Here is a 21,388-nt window from a genome sequence, read left to right on the forward strand (position 1 = left end):
AGGTGAACGTTGCATAGCTACATCTGTCCTCACTGCAATGTGGCATACACTCTGGCGAACATCCTACTGCAGTGTAAAGTAAGCGTGCCACGGCTACAAGCAGCAGCACCAGATGCGGACCGAGACCTCAGTGAAGCTTGGGATGCTACGGTCTCCCAACCGAACCTGGTCGAGGAGCGTAAACACGGTCGCACGAGCCCGGCAGGTTGTCCAGGCCAAAGGGTTCCTGGAATAAGGGACCCCTCCACCTTCACTCACCAGCTCAACTCAAAGAATGTTTCCTCTCTCTCTCTCTTCATCGATACATTCTGCTGTTACTGATTTACATTGTCTTAGTGCTCAGTTAAATTGTGATTTAGTTTTATTACAAGAATCTTGCCTCCGTCCAGACAGTTTTACTTTAAAAATTACCGGTTGTATAAATAAGACCACCCTTCAAGAAGAGGGGCATAGTGATGCATCGTCATTTGCACATGTCACTGCCACTGCGAACGTTGTGTGCACATACCCTTCAGAGGCTATAAAAAGCCTCGCTCCCAATAAACGTGGTTCACTGTTGTACATTCGTGTCTGTACGCTTCAGTGGCGACGAGGCGGTCGAACCGTTGGTCGCGCTGCGACCATGGCTGCGCACGCGGGCCCACCGTGTTTTGACGAGGAGGCGGACAACTGGGAGGCTTACCGGCTACGCTTGGAAGCATACTTCGAGGTTCACGACGTCACGGACGAGAAGAAACGCCGGGCAATTTTGGTCACGGTGTTGAGCACAAAGACAGTGGATTTATTGGCTGCACGATGCGCGCCGGCGAAGATACAGGACCTGAAATACGAAGACGCTGTGAAGTTCCTGGGTGAGCGATTTGCTCCGACGTGCAACGAAATCGCAAAATCGTACAAGTTCTTCACAAGGAATCAGCTTGCAGGAGAGTCGGTAAATGAATTTCTCGTGGAAATACGAAAGATTGCAAGCAGGTGCAATTTCGGTAGCGCCCTCGACAGGATGCTAAGGGACCGCATTGTTTGCGGCCTGCGCGACGCTAGTGTTCGTCGGCAGCTGTTGGCAAAAGCGGAACTCACGCTGAGGGAGGCGGAAGAGGCAGCGCGTGCAGCAGAGATGACAGCGGCAAACGTGGACTACATGGCCAGCGCGCAAAACACGGACAATGTGCACGCTATGACAATGAAGCGCAGAGGCCAACCAACTAGGCATCCGTCACTACGAGAGTCGGCGAGCAGGGAAGACTGGCGGCACGAAGGGACGTGCCCATACTGCGGCAAAAGTGGTCATACAGCGGAAAAATGCAAGTTCCGTTCTGTTAAATGCTTCACTTGTAAGAGGCAAGGACACCTAGCCCGTGTGTGCCAGCAGCACAAGTCCCGTCAAAACAAAGTATTCCACTGTGAAAGTCAGTGCTCGACTACAAACAATTTCTGCTCAACTTGCAAGCGGCATCGGTGAACATGGTCCAGCCAATTTATCGCACCATGGAATGGGATGGCGTGGCTCTCCGAATGCAAGTAGACACCGGTTCCCCCGTGACAATCATCACATGGCCTACCTACACCAAATACCGTCACCTTTGGCCTCGGCTCCAGAAGACTACCTTGCAACTGACTTGTTTCCTCGGTCAACTTCCCGTCAAGGGTCAACTCAATATCTCGGTGACGTACGGCGGGACCACACTGGACGCTACCTTGGTGGTGCTGGGGTGCTCTGGACCGGATCTGTGTGGGCGGGACGTCATCAAAGCCCTCGAACAGCACGGAAGGCAGGTTCTCGCCGTCGGAATGAAGGCTGCCCCCAGTAAGCCATCCTCTACTAAGGACAAGTTACAGGTGCAGCAGTTGTTGGACGAGTTTCAGGACTTGTTCTCGGACTTGTTTCCTTTTCCTATTTTTCTGCTGGTTGCTGCTACTGCCAAACTTGTCGTCGTAGTCATGCTTTTCGAGGTGTATGAGAGATGAGTGTTTCTGAGGAGGACATATGCCTTGCTTGCATGCTTACCCTAGAAACTACTGATGCTAAAGTGAAATGCAAAAAGTGTGGTAATTCTTATCACATCGAACAGTGCTCTGGACTGACTGAGCCGCTTGATAAGACGAGAAGTGGCACCAATTCTCGCAAAAACTATGTGTGTTCCACGTGTAAAACTGGTGCGCCATGCGTCGGTGCAGGTGCCGCTGCTGCGGCTCGTCAGGATTTTAACTTTGCTGTTGCTTTTGCGGAGTTAAGTCAAAAACTTGATTTTCTAATGCCACTAAATGAAAAGATGAACAGCATTGAACAGGCAGTGCAAACAATGTCTGATCATTTCGATACCATTCTGAAGCGATTGGACAGCCAAGATAAACAAATTGAGCAGCTCCGTAAGAGAACTGAACAGTTGGAACGAGCAAGGCCTGACGAGGAACTACACCAGATAAACTCTGACTTGAATGACCTGGAAATGCGTAGCAGGAGCCGAAACTTGGAAATTCATGGGAAACTTTTCAACGAGCACGAGAATCTACTCCAAAAGATAAACGAGATAGCCAGGATGATCCAAGTTCCTGAGGTCAGCGATCACGACCTTGAAGCTTATCATCGCCTTCCGGCGAAGGCAAATAAGACCCCCGCCATTATCATACGTTTTCAAAGCCAAAAGCTGAGGGATATGTGGCTGCAGAAAAGGCGATTACTAAAGGAAAAGGATGCAAACATATACTTTTCGGAAAACCTAACGCGCAGGGCAAGAACACTATTGTGGACTGTGAAGCAATGGGCTCGCGATAATGGCTTCCGTTACGTGTGGTATGCAAACGGGAAAATCTTCATCCGCAGGAAAGATGGCGAACCGTCCCATGTTGTCAGGGACGCGAGTCAGCTGGCTAATTTTACTGTGGTTAGGCACGTCAGCACATAATATGTGAACATCACGTCAAAATGGCTAACAATAGATTCGTGTTGCCTTGCAACATTCGCAGCGTCATGCCTACCGATTGGTTGGGCTCATCAGTGAAATGTTTTCATTTGAATGTACGATCACTGAACAATAAGGCTGATGAACTGCAAATTTTGTTAGACAGTTTTAACCTGTCTTTTGATTTCGTCATGGTATCTGAGTCATGGCTGAGCAGTAGCTTTTGTTTGCCATCATTTTCCACATTTGCCGTCAATCGTAATGTGGGTCGTGGTGGAGGTGTTTGCATTTTCGTTAATAAGAAAATCGAATGTGAATTGATCTCGGAACTTTGTTGCATGTCATCTGCTGTTGAGGTTGTTTCTGTATTGGCAAATAATACCGTTTATTCAGTGTTCTACCGACCACCCAGTGGAGATGTTGACGTATTTTTTGAGTACATTGAATCATATATTTCTTTTACTTCTGCGCATCACTATGATGTCATTATGGGCGGTGATTTTAATATAGACATGATGTCTAATTCTGCCCATGCAATTGATTTTGATGTGCTGTTAAGAAGTTTTGGCTTCAGTATTGTTACTAAGCTTCCTACTCGTATAACTACTAACTCAGAAACACTGATTGACCTGTTTATTACTAATATTAACAATTCTGTTATACATTCAGGGGTAATCTGTTGCGATTTAAGTGACCACATGGGCATTTATTTGTTTTTTCAGAAAAAGCAGCCTAGATCTAAACACACATGTACCCCAATGGTTCAGTACGTCACACCTAATGCTCTTGAAAATTTTCACAGTGAAATGTCACTTATGTCATGGAGCGATGTGTTCAATGAAACTAATGCAGAGGCAGCTTATGAAAAGTTTCTTAGTAAATTCTGCGGTGTTTATAATAGGCACTTTCCGCTAAAAAAGAAACGTACTATGAAAAAGATAAGAAAACCTTGGATATGTAATGAACTTCATACACGCATTAAACAGAAGAATAAACTCTATAACACATACATTGCCTCCAAAAGCACACAGCTGTTTCAAGAGTTTAAAAGCTACAGAAACAAGTTGACCAGTGACATCCGAAATGCCAAAAAGCGATATTATGAAAAACAATTCGAAAATTCATTTCGGCATCCTGATAAACTATGGAAACAAATCCGTTCTCTGGACGCTAATTTCATTGAGGATACGCATTTCGACAAGATCACTCATAAAGGAGAAGATTACACAGGGGAAAAATTAGCTGAGGCATTTAGTTTGTACTTCGCAAGGGATCATTCTACACCACATAACTCACAAGACACCCGTACTGCCAGATGTTCATCTACTCTTTTTCTTGAACCAGTAGGTGAGAGTGAAGTAACGCAAACGTTTCTTGAGCTTTCAAACAGTACGTCATGTGATTTAAACAACATACAAATTCGTCCAGTAAAATATGTCATTGAATTAATCTGTGTGCCGCTTACACATATCTTTAATTTGTGCCTGCAAACCGCTACATTTCCTTCGGCTATGCAAATAGCAAAAGTAATTGTGCTTTACAAAAAGGGAGACAAAAATGACTTTAGCAATTATAGGCCAATTAGTATCCTTCCTGTTTTTTCTAAATGTCTGGAAAAAATCATACTGAAACGCATGGACAAGTTTTTACAATCTAACAATATTATCAATGATTCTCAGTATGGATTTAGAAAAAACCGTTCTACGGAAATTGCTTTGATTCATCAAAAAGAATATATTCTTGATAAATTAGAAAAAAATAAGTTCGTGTTAGGCATTTTTGTAGATTTTACCAAAGCATTTGACTGCATAGTACACAGTATCTTATTTAGAAAATTGGATTTATGTGGTATTAGAGGGCACGCTTTAGATTTAATAAAATCTTATTTATCTCATCGGAAGCAGTACGTTCAAATCAGCAATTTTCAGTCCAAAACGCGTGATATTACAGCCGGTGTGCCACAGGGCAGTATACTTGGGCCTCTTCTCTTTAACATTTATATTAATGATATTGCGAACATTGATGATCAATCCAGGTTTATTATTTATGCGGATGACACTACAATCCTTTTGTCAGCTGATACACACAATGAGCTATCTTCCCGTGGTAACAATGTATTAGGTAAGCTAGAAGTTTGGACAAAGGAAAATGCACTGTCAGTTAATGTAAATAAAACTAAAGCTATAATTTTTAATTCTATTAATAAAAAATCTGATACTTTAGTACATTTGCTGTATAAATCCCAGCCAGTTGAAATTGTCAGGTCAATAAAATCACTAGGAGTTTATTTCACACTACATTTGCAATGGAATGATCATGTCCACAACATTTTATTAAAAGCATCGAGAGCGGTTGGTATACTTTGGCGACATAAATCTGTTTTACCTTTAAAGGCAAAGCTTGCTATATACCACGCTTTATTCCTTTCACACTTGAACTACTGCACGTTAGTGTGGGCGACAACGACTAAAACTAATTTAAGAAAAATTTCATCACTCCATAATAAAATCCTCCGTCTAATTTACAACCTTCCTCACAGACATACAACAGATCACTTGTTTAGTGAACATGAAATCATCAATGTTTACCACCTATACATTTACAGGCTTTTACGCCGCTATAAGATCGAACAAAAAAAACGTTCATTTACTATTACAGATATCGCTTCCATGATACGTTATCAATCAAAGTACCCTCACCGTCATCAACCACCTTGGATGCTTCCTCGTATAAGAACTAACTATGGACAACAAAAAATTACTTATCAGCTACCGTTACAATTAAACAGGTTATATTCATCAGGTGTTAACATAGCAGATATCACCCTTTCTCAACTTCGCCAATATCTTATTAACACTCCTGACAATTAAGACCTTATCTTCAAAGTTCGTAGATAACAATTAGGGAAAACAATAAACAAAAACACAAAGGATGAAAATGCAGTCACCGCTGCATGTAAATAATATGTTTAATGTATTCGTGCTTTACATATTGCGACTTTTGATTTATATTACTATATATGTTTATTGCACTGTGTCTGTGTGGGTTTTTTTTTTTTTCTTTTTTAGTTTGAAGGCTTTATCAATTCTAATTTTGTTAATGTTGTGTATTCTTGTCAGCTGTGGTGTTCTGTTGCCGCCACCGCCACTGCCTTATGTACATTGGGGGGTGAGAACTTAGTCAAGCGGATAATCGCTTTTATTCTCACCCCCTCCATCAACTGTGTATTGGTGGAAAAATAAACCATTATTATTATTATTATTAAGAGCTAGGTTTAATCAAAGGGCCACCCGTTGAGTTACGCTTGCGCGAAGGTGTCGTACCTCGTTTCTTTAAGGCACGTGCCGTGCCTTACGGGATGAGAGAAGCCGTTAGCCAAGAGATAGATCGTCTCGTTCAGACAGGAATCTTGACACCAGTTGCTTGCGCTGACTGGGCAACGCCTCTTGTTCCGGTAGTAAAGAAAAATGGGTCCATACGACTTTGCGGTGACTTCAAAGTAACAGTCAACGCTGCTTGCCACACGGAAAAATATCCGTTGCCCAAAATTCAAGACATCTTTGCTAGCTTAAGTGGAAGCGAAGTGTTCTCTACAATCGATCTAAAGGACGCTTACAGTCAGCTACCTCTAGATGAGAACGCAAAGCAGCTTCTAGTCGTTAACACGCAAAAAGGACTATTCTGCTTCAACCGTCTCCCTTTCGGTGTAGCGTCCGCCCCAGCAATTTTCCAGAGACGCATGGAAGCCATCCTTCAAGGAATACCGGGTGTTAAAGTTTACTTGGATGACGTGGTTGTGGCAGAGAAGCAAGACAACTGCGAAAAATTGCGCGAAGTCTTCCAGAGGTTACGGGACTACGGTGTGAAGCTTCACCCAAGCAAATGCAAAATACGGAAGAAAGAAGTTGAGTATCTTGGGCACCGCATATGCGCAGATGGCCTTTTGCCGAAAGCGGAGAACATTGAAGCAGTATCAGGAATGCCCAGGCCCACATGTGTGGCAGAGCTGCGGTCGTTCATCGGCTTTGTGGCGAATTACCATGCATTCCTTGGCAACTTGTCCACTGTTCTCGCACCGTTGTATGAACTGTTAAAGAAAAACGCCCGTTGGCAGTGGGGAGCAAGACAAGAGGCCGCTTTCGAAGCAACGAAACGCCTCGTCAAAGGCGCCAAGTTCCTCACGCACTACGATCCGCAAAAGCCCCTCGTGTTAGAAACGGACGCGTCGTCTTACGGCATCGGGGCTGTTTTATACCACCGGGTCAACGGAGAAGCGAAGCCAGTTGGATTTCGGTCGCGCACTCTGACTGCCGCAGAGCGGAATTACGCACAAATTGAGCGTGAAGCGCTGGCAGTTGTCTTTGGGGTGACCGAATTTCGTGAGTACCTACTGGGTAATACTTTCACGCTAATTAAGAATCACAAGCCACTTCTGCGACTGCTCAGCCCGGACAAGCCCGTACCTGCTCTGGCAGCGGCACGGATCCAGCGTTGGTCTTTATTACTCAGTGGCTACACGTACACGATCGAGTACAAGGCAGGAAAAACCCTTCCGGTAGCTGATGCCCTGAGCCGCCTTCCGGCAAGCTACCAGCACGATGCCAGTACCATGGAGTCCATCAATAACGACGCCCGTGAGTACGTGCTTTTTGCTGAGCAACTAGACACCACCCTGATGTCGTCTAGTGATTTGGCCCGGGCGACAAAAGCAGATAGCACCCTCAAGCAAGTCGCTGTCTATATTCGCGACGGCTGGCCTAGGAAACTACCGAGATCAAAACCAGACTTACGTCCATTCTTTTTAAAAAAAAAACGAACTTGTGTGCAGTAATAACATTGTCTACTGGGGCCACCGAGCGATAATTCCGGTCGCCGCCCGGAATTCCGTACTACGCATGCTGCACGAGACTCATCAAGGGATGACGTCGATGAAGAAGTTGGCGCGCTCCATATTTTGGTATCCTGGGCTGGATCGGGACATTGAACGTGTGGTAAACACTTGCCCTGTATGTGTGCAGTGTAGCAGCATGCCACCTGCCAAGGAGCCTGTGCCATGGCCGGAAACCAAGAAAAAGTGGTCAAGGGTGCACGTAGACTACCCCGGCCCGGTTGACGGACATATGTTGCTCATCGCGGTTGATTCGCACACGAAGTGGATAGAGGTGAGCCCAGTGAAGATAGCCAGCGCGGGACGGACTATCGAAGCCTTACAACCAATGTTTAGTAGGTTTGGCCTGCCCCGAACCGTGGTTTCCGATAACGGGCCACAGTTCACTAGCGCGCAGTTTCAGTCGTTCATGAATGAAAACGGAATTCGCCACTTTCGCACCGCGCCTTATCATCCGCAGTCCAACGGTTTAGCAGAGAGGGCAGTGCGAACGATTAAACTGGGACTGCGCAAGAACGCTAGAGGCACACTGCAAGGCCGATTAGACCAAATTCTGTTGCAGTATCGCCGCACCCCTCTGCCCAGCGGGAAAACGCCAGCGTTCATGCTGCTGGGTTTTGAGCCTCGATGCAAGTTGGATAACATCGTGTCATGTCGGCCATGTTCTCACACAGATACGGAGCACCCCGGAACCACTCGCCAAGTTGGAGACTCTGTTTGGTACCGGAACTACGGGACAGGAGCCAGGTGGAAGGCTGGCGTCGTACAGACCCCCGAAGGCCACCGCATGGTAACCATCAAGGCCGCAGACGGCGAACATCATCGCCGGCATCATGACCAGTTGAGAGGAAGAGAAACCGACACCACGGGACTCGCTGCCGGTGAAGCAGAAGTCAAGCAAGAGCCCGGGGTTGAGGCACCGCTGACGGAAGCTGGCGAAACCGGTGCACCACTGACCTCAAGAGAACCCCAGAGCCCAGGTGCGCCAGACACAGACAGCCGACCAAATACGCATGACAACCAGGTTGGAAATGACGCCAGCGGCGCGCAATCTGATGGCAATAAAGAGTTCGATCCTGGCGAAACCGTGTTACGCAGGTCCACCAGAAACCGACGCCCGCCGGATCGCTACCAGCCTTAAGGGGAAAGAAGGCTGATGCATCGTCATTTGCACATGTCACTGCCACTGCGCACATTGTGTGCGCATACCCTTCAGAGGCTATAAAAAGCCTCGCTCCCAATAAACGTGGTTCACTGTTGTACATTCGTGTCTGTACGCTTCACATAGTTACAATGGTATCAAATAGAATGTGTCATTAAGCAAAGATTACATTGAAGCTTGTTTCTCCAGAATGTGAAATTTTAGGTATAAACAAAGCACAACTGATTAGGGCTTTTTGGTACCCAATGCTTACTTCCCGTTAGGTGTATATGACACCTGGGCATTGGAAATCGTAATTGGCACGTGTGGTATAGAAGTATTTTATTGTCAGATTACGCCCATTGCAATCATATTACTTAGGGGTTAAAAACTGATGCATGTGGCATCCAGTTGTGGGATCGGACACAACATAATCATCTGACATGTTTAGATTCAAGCAGCCCCACGTACGTGATAGGTCGTCTTCAGCTTTCGATTTGACTTTTGCAAGCTGAAGCTTTAATGTTTCAGCTTGGTCAACTATTCATTGTGTTAAAAATAGCGACCACTTACCAGTGACGTTTGAAGTAATGAGTTCGATTGCTCCGTTACCTTCTAATTTACGGAGGCTTATAAATTACTCTAAATTTAAACAATCATTACTTGCCTCATTGTCTTCTATAGCAAATACAATCACGAAGTCACAAGCTTTGAGCATTTTTTTCTGTTGTAAAAAAAATTCCCGCGAGAAAGCTGAATATGTGGTTTCGTCTGCAAATCAGAACTCTATATGCTCCTTGGTGAACTAATGAGTGTGTGAGGAATTATAGGTGCCGTAAGGCAGCCTGGAAAAAAAGTTGCTGCTTAATCAGTTCCCTCCAAATTGAAAGGACTATCATTTCTGCGCGGGTAGGTACTTTTCAACGAATAGCTTTGCAAGTTGTTACCCTATTGCACACTGCTTAGAAGACGAACCATTGGGATGAAAGACTAGAAGGACACAATAAGGTAACAGTGAATAGCTACCGGCTCGCCCAAGCAAGCACATTTAAAAGCTTTGAAAGTAAAAGAAGAGTACGATATTCGGAAGTTCGACTACCTGTCCAAACCTAACAATAAACGCACTGTATATATTTCTGCGTAAACGCGGCCTGTAATTGCAGAATATTTTGTTTGTGTCCGCAAGAAATAAAAGACTCGTTGGAAGTAATTCGCCGGAGGTTAGAGCATCGGATTGCTTTCCAATTATTACCTCATTCAATGAATGCAATAAGTGAAGAGGAAGTCACTGCAATTGCCCCGCCGCGGTGGTCTAGCGGCTAAAAGACTCGACTGCTGACTCGCTGTTCGCGGGACCGGATCCCGGTTGCAGCGGCTGCATTTTCTATGGAGCTGATAGTGCTGTAGGCCCATGTGCTCAGATTTGGGTGCACGTTAAAGAACCCCAGGTGGTCGAACTTTCCGGAGCTCTTCACTACGGCGTCTCTCATAATCATATGGTGCTTTTGGGACGTTGAATCCGACATATCTATCACTCAAGTCACTGAAATTTTGGGGGGCTGAACTACGAAAGGTGTTAGCTAGCGTTCCATCAGTGGCTCTGAGCCCGGACGGAGTCACAATGGCTATGCAGAAAATGCTTAATGAGGAATACCATGAATATTTATTAAATCCAAATAATTAATCATTAAGGCTGGCATGGCTCCCATCTGTGTGGAAGATCGCGAAGGTGATACCGTTACTTAAAACTACAGGTAAGAGATATGTTTTGGACAATATGGGGCCTATCGCGCTAACCTCCAATTAGACAAAATTGATCGAAAGGCTTTTAAATATTCGCATGTACAATTTCATTATTGAGCACGCCATGCCAAATCAATCTTTAATTGGCTTCAGAGCAAAATTCTCTATATGGCAGGCCCATATAGGCTTTGAGAGTCGCATTCAATCAAGGATGCGTGAAAGGAAATAAGCTGCGTTAGTCACACCGAACATCGCAAAAGCGTAAAGCGGTATGGCTAGAGCACGTATTTTTCAATGATCGGCTTTACAATCTTAACTTCTTGAGATATATTACGGCGTGGATTGTGGAATTATTTCCAGATAGAACGCTCTACTGTTTCCAGGGTAGCATCTGACCTACTAAACAGGTATGCGCCAACGGGAGGTGTTCCGCAAGGGGCCGTTCTTTCGCCAGTGTTTTTCATTATATTAATGTGCTCTATTCCACGACATACGAACGTGCAGACATATGTGTATGCTGATGACATTGCATTTTTTTTTTTGCATCAGCAGATGATATTCACAAGCTATATGCCATATTACAGGCGTACTGAACAGCCATAGACGTTAGCTCGATGATATGCATTTGTAATTAAATGTTAGCAAATGCTCTTTACTAACATTCCATTTAAAAGACCATACTCACAGGACACTTTATTATCACCTAAGAAATATTTTACAAGTATCTAATATAAAATATCTTGGTGTTATATATGACCAATCTACATATGCCTTGGAAAAAAAGCACATTAAACACACCACCGCAACAGGTATTCGTGCTGTTGGATTATTGAGGGAACTGAGTAGGTGTCGGGGTTTGGGTGCATGCGGTAAGCTTCATCCCCTCGCAATGATTGAAAGACAAGCCTTGAAGCTATGTTTAGGTCTTCCCTAAATTCGTAGCAATTAAGGTTTTGTATATAGAAGCTCGGATACCCAAAACAATTTTCTTTTCCTGACCAGACTTATTTTTTAGATTATACATACTGGCCTTGATATCGTACGCCTCGAATTCCGGCTATACAGAGTTTTCTTGACACAATAAATGTTCATATTAGTGACCTGGCTTCAATAAGAAATAATTGCAACTATGTTAACATACAGTACGATGATATCTTTCGAAAGAATGCTAAACTTATGTCGTACCGAATTTTAAACTCCATTTTAAAGGATTACGTGGCCCACGTGCCAATAAAGACAGTCATTGCAACTGATGCTTCTCAAAATGAGGAAAGGTGGGGAATTAGTATTTTCTCTCTTACTCTAGATTCGTATTTTTCTCTTCGCTTTCGAGATTTTGTGTCCACCATTATAGCAGAACATTTAACGATAATTTTAGCGCTCCGCAAATTAACATCATCCACAAGTTCTGCAGTAATTTGGACGGATTGCTTATCGGTGTGTTCTTCCCTTTCAGGAAATGAGGACTCACATGTTCTAAGTGCACTGAAATCTTCCATTCCTTCCCATATAAATTTTATTAGATTGGTTTGGCTTCCAGGACATAAGGGCCTATTTCTGAATGAAATGGTGGATGCTAGCAAATACATCTTTGAATTGCCCGGTTGCTCATGTATTGCTGGCGTCCAAATTCTTAATATGTGCTCGAATAAGGAGAAAGTGTTGTTAGAAGAATTTTCCGCTCTATTAAATAACGGCCACATTTGGACTTTAAGACCTCATACAACAGTAGATCAGTAAAATATGTCAAACAAAGAGAAATTGAATTTGTAATCACTAGACTGCATTGTCGGGCTCCATATCCTAATTTTTATTTACACAGAGCTGGTCTGGCAGTTTCTCACTGTTCTTTTTGCGTAGTACATGATACAACAGAACATTATCTAATTTCTTACATCAGATATTCCACGTTGCGGAATAATACTTTAGGTATCGTTTGCCGACTCCTTAGATTAGATCCAAGTGTACCAAATGTGCTTTCGTTCGGGGCTGTGTTCCTGGGCCAGAGTGAAGGGAAGGTAGCCCATGCTTTGGAGGACTTCATTAAATGCTCAAAGAGATTTAGATGAAAGAACCGACTCATACTCCTATTTTATAGGTTGCGTTTAAATTTCTAATTATTATTTGCTAAATTATGCAGCTCGGTGTTTTTACTCATCTAATTGGAAGTATTTGCAGTTTTGTTACATTACTACCTTCATCTTTCACTAGATGACATTTAATCAAATAATTAAAAATTTCTTCTGAAAACTACATGGTTTCTGGCCAATCCCCCAGTGTGGGTGTGTGCCACTGTCCAAGGCTCTATACTCTACTCAACTCTACATTTCTAAAGATATTCGGTAACTAAATCCTTCTCAGAATAAAATTTAAATGTCAACATTTCAGATGTCACCAGCATAGGGCACAAACGACATCTAATACATCACTCACACCTGTGCTAGTATTGTTTTTTTCCTTTCATGAATAGTATAACGAATGAATAAAGGTAAGGAGAGGCCCTGTCTATCTCACGCGCTGCGAGAAGGTAGTGAACGTGGCGCGTGAACGTGGCACTACTATCGTTACGGCGAGGGTGCTGCTAAGCGAAGGGCCCCGTCATGGTAAAGCAGCGACTACGGTGAGGGGGCCCGTTGCCGTTAAGTCTGTAGTCTTTTTAGATGCCACTGTCTAGCTGTTCTGGTGGCGTAGTGGGTTGACGTGAAGTTGGGGGCGCGGTTGTTCCATATGCAGACCGTCAGTTCCGAATTCCCGTTTTGTTGTTTACTACATTTTTTTCACGGTAATGCGTGGACGTTGACGTGACTTCTCTCAAAGAGTTATCATTTGGCCTTTTGTTGAAGAAAATAATGTAGCTGCGGTCGCTAGACAAACTTTACCATGTGAATTTCGTGGCACAGTGTCGTTTGTATCCGACTTTGCTTTGAACCACGCTCTTTTTATAAATGATTTTCTGCTGTTATTATTGCTTCAAGTACTTTTACTTGTTTTTAAATGATAATCGTGTTCATTTATGGGGATAAATATCCGCCTTCTTTTACATCCACCGACCGACATTCGTCGAGCTGAAAGCGTATAAATGTTTAGTGCGACCTAGTCTGGAGTACGCAGATTCGATTTGGAGCCCATGAACACCAGAAATATCTAATTGATAAACTGGAATGAGCCCCGCCGTGGGGGTCTATAGTGGCTGAGGTACTCTGCTGCTGACCCGCACGTCACGGGTTCAAATCCCGACTGCGGCGGCTGCATTTCCGATGAAGGCGGAAATGTCGTAGGCCCGTGTGCTCAGATTTGGGTGCACGTCAAAGAACTCCAGGTGGTCGAAATTTCCAGAGCCCTCCACTACGGCGTCTCTCATAATCATATGGTGGTTTTGGGACGTTAAACCCTACAAATCAATCAAACTGCAACGAATACAAAGAATGGTGGATTGGTCCACCTTTTCTGATCATTCAAGAAGGAGCAGCGTTTGCCGTTTAATTTAGCAAGCTAACCTACAGACACTGGGTCATCGTAGACTAATATCGAGGTTAAAGTCTCTCTATCATCTCTATCATGACCACTTCAAAATAAATCACTCTAGATACTCACATTGTCTGACGAGACATTCTTTTCGAACGGGTCGCAGTAAAATGTTGAGGCAACCTATAAGGCACATAAACACGCACAAGTATTCAATATTTCCAGCTGCCATCGACTGTTGGTATAAATTACCTGAAAAACGGTGTCCGCTGCCTCAGCAGACTCCTTTGTTATTATTATTAATAATATCAATTTTGGCGTGTAAAATGTTCACAATCGATTGTTGTATAATATACTTTGAATTATTTCGAACCTATGCGTATATGGAAAGCAACGCTGTATGTTTAGAGCTTTTTGAATTTTTTATATTTTTTGACCATGTGTCGATTATGCCACTCATCCACATGTATATTTTGTCACCACTCCTGCTTGGGTCCGAATGTGTCCCGCAGTATGTGTAAATAAAAAAAGAAGAAAGACCTTTCCCAATGATTTTCGGTTGATACTGCCCTACTCGAAAACATTCGGAAGTATGTGTGTGAATTAACTTCATTATCGCACCGAACAACCACCCCTGGCAAGGTTTTGGTCCCGTTGCATTCATATCGTAGTTGGGCAAATAATGTGATGGGCCCAATTCAATCTCCACGTATTTTTCGCGTAGCTGTATAAAAAAGGACATATGGGCTGATGCGAAACGTAATGCAGGTCAGCATCGAATGCGTTCCAACCCTGAGCGCTGTGTAGTGGGGCAGTATATTTCAATGAATCCTAAAAGCACAACAATGAGTGCTAAAATCAATACATTTGGCTCCGGTTTTGGGCCTACTTCACCTGAAATTGCACACACAGACCTCATGTGAGCGAATCGGCTGTTCTAAAGAAGTGGTTATGCACGTCGCTTTCGTCCCTTGAATATGTGCTATTGCGATGCAAATGCCGATATACGTGCGAGCTCTCTACGGTGCGGTAGATACTCTCTCAATGCTGATGCTGATTCTGATGACCTTTGATGGATGGCGCTTACCCACAAAGGGGGATGGGCCAAGAACCGGGCGGCAGGATACTTAATTGAAGCTAAACTGAAAATGAAGCCAATCTGAAAAAGTAGCTTAAAATAATACTACCAAAAAACAAAAATGTGTGCTGAGCAAGCGGTCAAACCATCTTTTGTTTTTGAAAGACATAACTACGAATTATAAACTAAAGATCTGAAAAGGTAGTGGTTCACTAGCATGGTAATCTTTTAGTTGCGTTGATGTAATCAAACACAGCGGAGCATACATCCCTGTGGCAGTAACCAAATGAAGTTCCGCCAAGTGATAAAATTACTGGTAAATTTACTTGTATTCCTAGCTTTTGTAATGGGGCTACTAAAAATTTTTTTCTCTGATAAGAATAACGATGACAGAATAAAAAGAAATGTTCAATTGTTTCAATTTCGTTGCACCAAATGCATAGCGGTGACGCCTTGAGCTGAGCTTTATTAAAGTAATAATTTAGTTGTGGAACTGCACAGCGCAATCTGGTATAAGTGACCTCTAACTGGCGAGATACACACCACTGTTTATTCCAGCAATAGCTCAAATGCTCGAAATCTTTAAATTTATCTAAATTACCTTTTCCCCATTGCAGGCAGGCATTTCGGAACCTTAGCGCGGTTACGTAAGCCGTATCTGGCAAAACTGGGATGGTGGGCCCACCCAAGGATACTGCTGCTAAAGAGTCCGCCATTTCGTTCAAATATAATCCGCGGTGGCCTGGTACCCATAGCAAATGCAGTTTTTTTTACGTTATTCGGTACTAAATGCCAAAACGTATTCATCAGCTCTGAATTTACTGCCGTAGAAAGTGCATTACAAACTGATAACGAATGTGTAATGATAACTGCTAATGATTCGCTTGAGGGTAATTTCCGTAGGGCAAGAACAATGGCCAATAATTCTGCCATGAATACCGGGGTATAATCTGGGAGTCGAATTGAAAAAGACCAGTTCAAAGAAGGAGAGAAGATGCCAACCCCAGCCTTTTCTTTTGACACAGATGCATCAGTCGCTATGATATTGCTTATCTCTAGGTGGGCTAGATAATCTGCTAACTGGTCATTTAAATACCTATATGCCAATTGTTTCGCGTTATGAGGAAATATATCATCGAATTGTATGCTAAGCATTGACTTTAGGTTGTGTATTGGACCAATATGTCTAATTTTTACATTCAATTGCTTTAGTAGCGCTTGTGCAAGTACTATTTGCGGGGTGTGTAGTCGCGACCATTGGGTTTCGAAAAATAAAGTCGGTTCTTGAATGAAAGCGTAAAATGAGAGTCTTTGGTGTGAACTGTATATCTTTAAGAATGCTTGCACAGTAAGAATTTTAAACCTATTTAGCAGAGAAGGTAGGTGAGCTTCCATATACAACACGTTATTTGCAACAAACTTTGGTAGACCCAGACACAATCGCAACGCTTCTATTTCCAGCAGTATTAGGGGTCTCATTTTATAGGCTGCGCTGCCAGAAAATAGTACACATCCGAATTCCATGATGGGCCGCACATAAAGTTTATATATCATTATTAGCACATCTCTTCTTGAACCCACTTTACGGTTTGCAAGCTTCCGTAGCCACCCCATGGCCCGTGTTGCCTTGGAGTACACATCATCAATGTGACTTCTCCAATTTAATGTGTCATTATATATGATGCCCAAATATTTAAGGGAATTCGCCTGCGGAATGAGCTCATTACTGTACATTAACGAGATGTTGATAGGCTGCAGAAAAGAGAATGCAAGGAGCACACTTTTCTTTACGTTCAGGGTCATATGAATATTTTAAAGCCATCTTTCTATCATATTGAGATAATTTTGTAGACTCTCGTATAATAATTGAAGGTCGGTATTACTTGCGAAGAAAGCAATATCGTCCGCGTACACATATAACTGAATATCCTTAGTTGATGGAATGGAGCTTAAGAAAATGTTAAATAAAACTGGCGACAGGACAGCCCCCTGTGGTACGCCACGTGTCTGCTTATATCTATTTGATGAGTACCCATCTTTAAAGCAGTAATATTTTCTCCCTCTTAAAAACTCCGACACCCACGCAGTGATGTAGTTGGGAAAGTGGTGATATGCCATCTGTTTTAATAAAATTGAATGCTCAACCCTATCGTACGCTTTAGCCAAATCTAAAGTAACTAAAGCACAGTATTGGCGCCGACGCCGAGCCAGTTGTATTAGGCTCTCTAAATCAACATGCGCACACCATATTGAGCAACCGGATCTAAAACCAATTTGACTGGGGTTTAATATTGCGTTATTATTAATATATTTCATTACCCGGGCATTCAAAACTCTTTCAATTAGCTTAACCAGATTTGACGTGATTGATATCGGCCTTCCATTTTCCAAGGCGAATCCTTTTTCCTGCTTTTTAAGAAGAGGAATCACTTTAGACAGCTTCCATTCCGCAGGTATCCACGCTTTTGTCAAAGAAAAATTCACCAGATTAAGTACTTCAGTTGGACAAATCTCGAATATTACTTTTATCATTGAATTTGTTACCCCGTCTGGTCCAGGTGCCGAAGGAATCTGATAAGTGCCTTATTATCTCTGCCAGCTCATCTAAAGTAACCTCCTCGAAATCCTCGCCTGCCATTGGGTTCACAATGTGCAGTGGTAGAGTTGACATAAATCTATCTTGGATCCTTTTCGCAATATTTTCTACTAAATCAGAGAGCTCACGGGGGGAAAGAACAGAAGAGTCAAAATTTTCAGCGGGTGGTAACATCTTTTGAGATCTTAAAAATCTAAAGAGCGCTTTTTTGTTTTTAGCCCTAGAAAGATACTCATGTCGTTTCATATTATAACCATCTTTCGCTGTACTTACTGTGCGTTTGAAGTCTGCTGCTGCGAATTTATAATCACACCAATTTTTTGGACATTGGTTGACCAGCAGTTGTTTCCATGCAGCTTTCCGTTTTCTATAGCTCCTCGTGCACTCTTCAGTCCACCATGGACTAAAAGAACCTCTTGTGGCCGAGTCTAATTTAAACGTTGCGTCTTTTACTGATCTTTTTAACACTGCACACAGACTCATAGCCCTAATGTCACCTTGTATGTCCTTGCGGTGATCAAAAGTAGCCCTCAAGTCTTTTTCTAATTTTCTATAGTTGAGGAATGAGCGGGCCTTTTCGGCGACATGTATTCTTGGAAAGTTCAGTACAAAACTAATAGGCAAGTGGTCACTGTTAGTAGCACAATCTAAAGTTTTCCACGAACATATATTTAGAGATGAGCTTGAAAATGTCAAGTCAATTACAGATTTAGAGAGACCTCGGACAAAAGTAGCAGATTGCGAATTTAAACAAGATAAATTCTTGTCAATAGCCCATTCCCACAATCGTTTTCCGCTTAAATCTGTTTTAAAACCCCAGGCCACATGATGTGAATTGAAGTCTCCAGTGATTAATATATCCTTTCTGCAGGCAGAGAACATATCGTCTAAAATTCGTGTGTCTTGCACCCCGGCTGGGAAATACGCATTTACAAACGACAAGGGAGAAGCGTCTGGTAATATTATGTCTACTATCAAAATTTCACAATCTGGAGTCACACAACGATAAGAGATCGTAGCTTTGTGACTAAACTTAGTTGCTATAAAGACAGCAAGCCCACCACCTCTGCTAGGTCGGTCCAATCGAAATAGCCGATAATTTTTTAGGTGAAACTTCTGGCTGGTTGAAAGCCAGGTTTCTTGCAGTGATATAATATCCGGGGAAAGTTGTGAAGAAAGGTATGATAGGTCTGTGGCTGCGGAAAATATAGATCTGCAATTCCACTGTAATATGGTTAGTGAACCTATTTTGACGACAGAACCGTCGCAGAAACTGCTTGGTCCAAAATGTCCTTTCACAAAAAGTCTTTCTTAGACATGTTCTCAAAGAATTCTTTTTTGTATAGATACTTTTTAAATTTCGAATTATGCGAAGAGTTTTTTGATTGGGGAGATCGGGTTCGCTTCTGAGCCTTATGAGAGTCCATATCCATATCTGCACATGCTTCCGAATCATCCGTAAGATCACCGTCTTCCGTTGTTTTGGAAGTCCCTGCCTCAGGAGAAACCGCTCGCTGACGTGTTGTCGCACTTTCTATTTCCGTACGCTGCGATACCAATGATGTCTGAGGAGCCCAATCGTTCGTAGATGCTACACCTAGAATTTGAGATAGTTGATTGGAAACCAATTGTGCCAATCTTTCAAAAAGATTGTTTGCGAGGCGTTCCATTGCCTTTTCCATAGCTTTCTCTACGGCCTCTGCGATAGATGTTGCGAGAGATGCATCCACGGCGGTGGTATTACGTGCTGCAACACTGGCATATCCTTTGGATCTCTCCTGCATTTCTGCAACGGCTTCTCTCCGAGAGCACCTCTTGCGTTCTACAATATCCAATATGGCAAGCTCCCTTTCTTTTGCTGCACAGTCTGCGGAGTCTGCAGGGTGCGCTCCATTACATAAGCAGCACCTCTCTTTCTCAGAGCTGCACTCGCGGCTGTCATGATTTTCACCACACACACGGCATCTAAGAATTGATCGGCACCCTCTGACGCTATGTCCATATCGCCAACATTTCAAACACTGCAGGGGTTTGGGGGAAAGTGGCTCTACCTTATAGATCAGTGGCCATGCCTTAATTTCGGAAGGTCGGACTGTTCCTAAAAAGGTCACTATCACCGATTCCGTTGGTGATTTTATGTTGTCAATTGTACGGGTGCACCTGTACACTGAAATTACACCCGCCACCGAAAACAAATCGAGCACATCTGCAGGTGTCAGGCTTGTGTCTACACCGCGGACTAATCCTTTCGAGCATGCGAGGTGTGCCGGAATAAATGGGCTTACCGGATGCGCTGCGAATTCGGAACATTGCAGGAGCTCACGAATGCATTCCTGATCTGCGGAACAGCACAGGATGCCTCCGCGACCAAACTGGCGGACCTCAGTGATCTCCTGGGGATGCGAAGTGGCTTTTCGAAGCTCCACTTGAATCGCCTTTGGGTTCTTCATCGGAATACTGCCCCCATCTGTAGGTACCAGTGCCACAGGGACACTTCTCGCTCCACTGCGTAACAAATAGTCTATCGGCCAATCCTTGGCGGGAGTGGACGCTAACCAAGGGGAGTGCCCTTGGCCGGGGGAAGAAAATGACATCAAAATGGAATGACTCGCTTCAGCTGAGAAAGACCAATACAGTTACCGGAAAATAAAGAACTCTCAAAGAACAATAAGGATACTGCCGCCCGATCCTGAGCCCGGGCAGCTTCTTCACAGTCGAGCCTCACAGTCGAAAAAAGTGACTGTAAAAAGTGACAGACTCTCTCAATGGTATACGCTGTCTGTAGCTGTCTTCCCATCCTGAGACGACGTCTTTCCAGTGGGAGCGAGGCGTTTTTCATATCGTTCTCAGCGAATGAATTGCGAGCGTGCCGAAGACGTGGGCATGACCGGTCGCCTGGTGGCTTTCATTGGCAAGTGCTGGTTGGTGTGGCTGCATGATTGGGCAAACCACAAGGTGTGACCGAGTCGATGAAACGAACACGCAAGATTGAACGTGCGTTTAGCAGCGTCGTTGTATTATATAGGCTGAGGAAAGGTAGCCGTAGGGAGCTTGAACGCAGTGACTCTGATGATTTAAAATTCGTCTGAATATGTGACGTAACCATTTCGAGTGGAGGCACAGCACATAGTAAGTTTACAGCGGGAAAACGTTGGCGGAAAACGCTATGCTGCGCACCAGACGCGCGAAAAAGCGTGCGCAGCGTGGGGGGAATGTGAGCACGCAATAATAATAAAAAAAGAACAACGAGGTGTTCAACCGGGGCAACACGGGAGGCAATGGCAATTATTGAGGAAAGAGAGCGTGGGTATGCTTGCGTTACTGCATGCCAAACGTTCACGGAGACGAGTATTGCACAAGTAGTCGAGGTAGCTGTTAGAAAAGCTATGGCTAGGGTGATAGAACAACCAGTTGTCAGCATCTCCGAATATATTGCTCAAGTCGTAAGCAATCAAATTGTTAAGCTTATAAACCGCCACCAAGCGACCCTGTCGGGTCATATATACATCTTACCCCCAATGAGGTAAATTCGATAAGTTATAAGGTGGATGCCTCTGATAGCTGCAATGACTCCTAA

The 21,388-nt window shown here is 43.7% G+C and overlaps 1 protein-coding gene across 1 annotated transcript; it reads left to right on the forward strand.

Moving 5' to 3' along the window:
* The first annotated feature begins 622 nt into the window (after positions 1 to 622).
* On the forward strand, positions 623 to 1,459 carry LOC142775173 (uncharacterized). The gene has a single exon (XM_075876517.1). The coding sequence runs from the start codon at positions 623 to 625 to the stop codon at positions 1,457 to 1,459; it is 837 nt and encodes a 278-aa protein (XP_075732632.1).
* The last annotated feature ends 19,929 nt before the right edge of the window (positions 1,460 to 21,388 follow it).

This window comes from Rhipicephalus microplus, chromosome X (assembly GCF_043290135.1).
Source record: "Rhipicephalus microplus isolate Deutch F79 chromosome X, USDA_Rmic, whole genome shotgun sequence".
Lineage (NCBI taxonomy): Eukaryota > Metazoa > Arthropoda > Arachnida > Ixodida > Ixodidae > Rhipicephalus > Rhipicephalus microplus.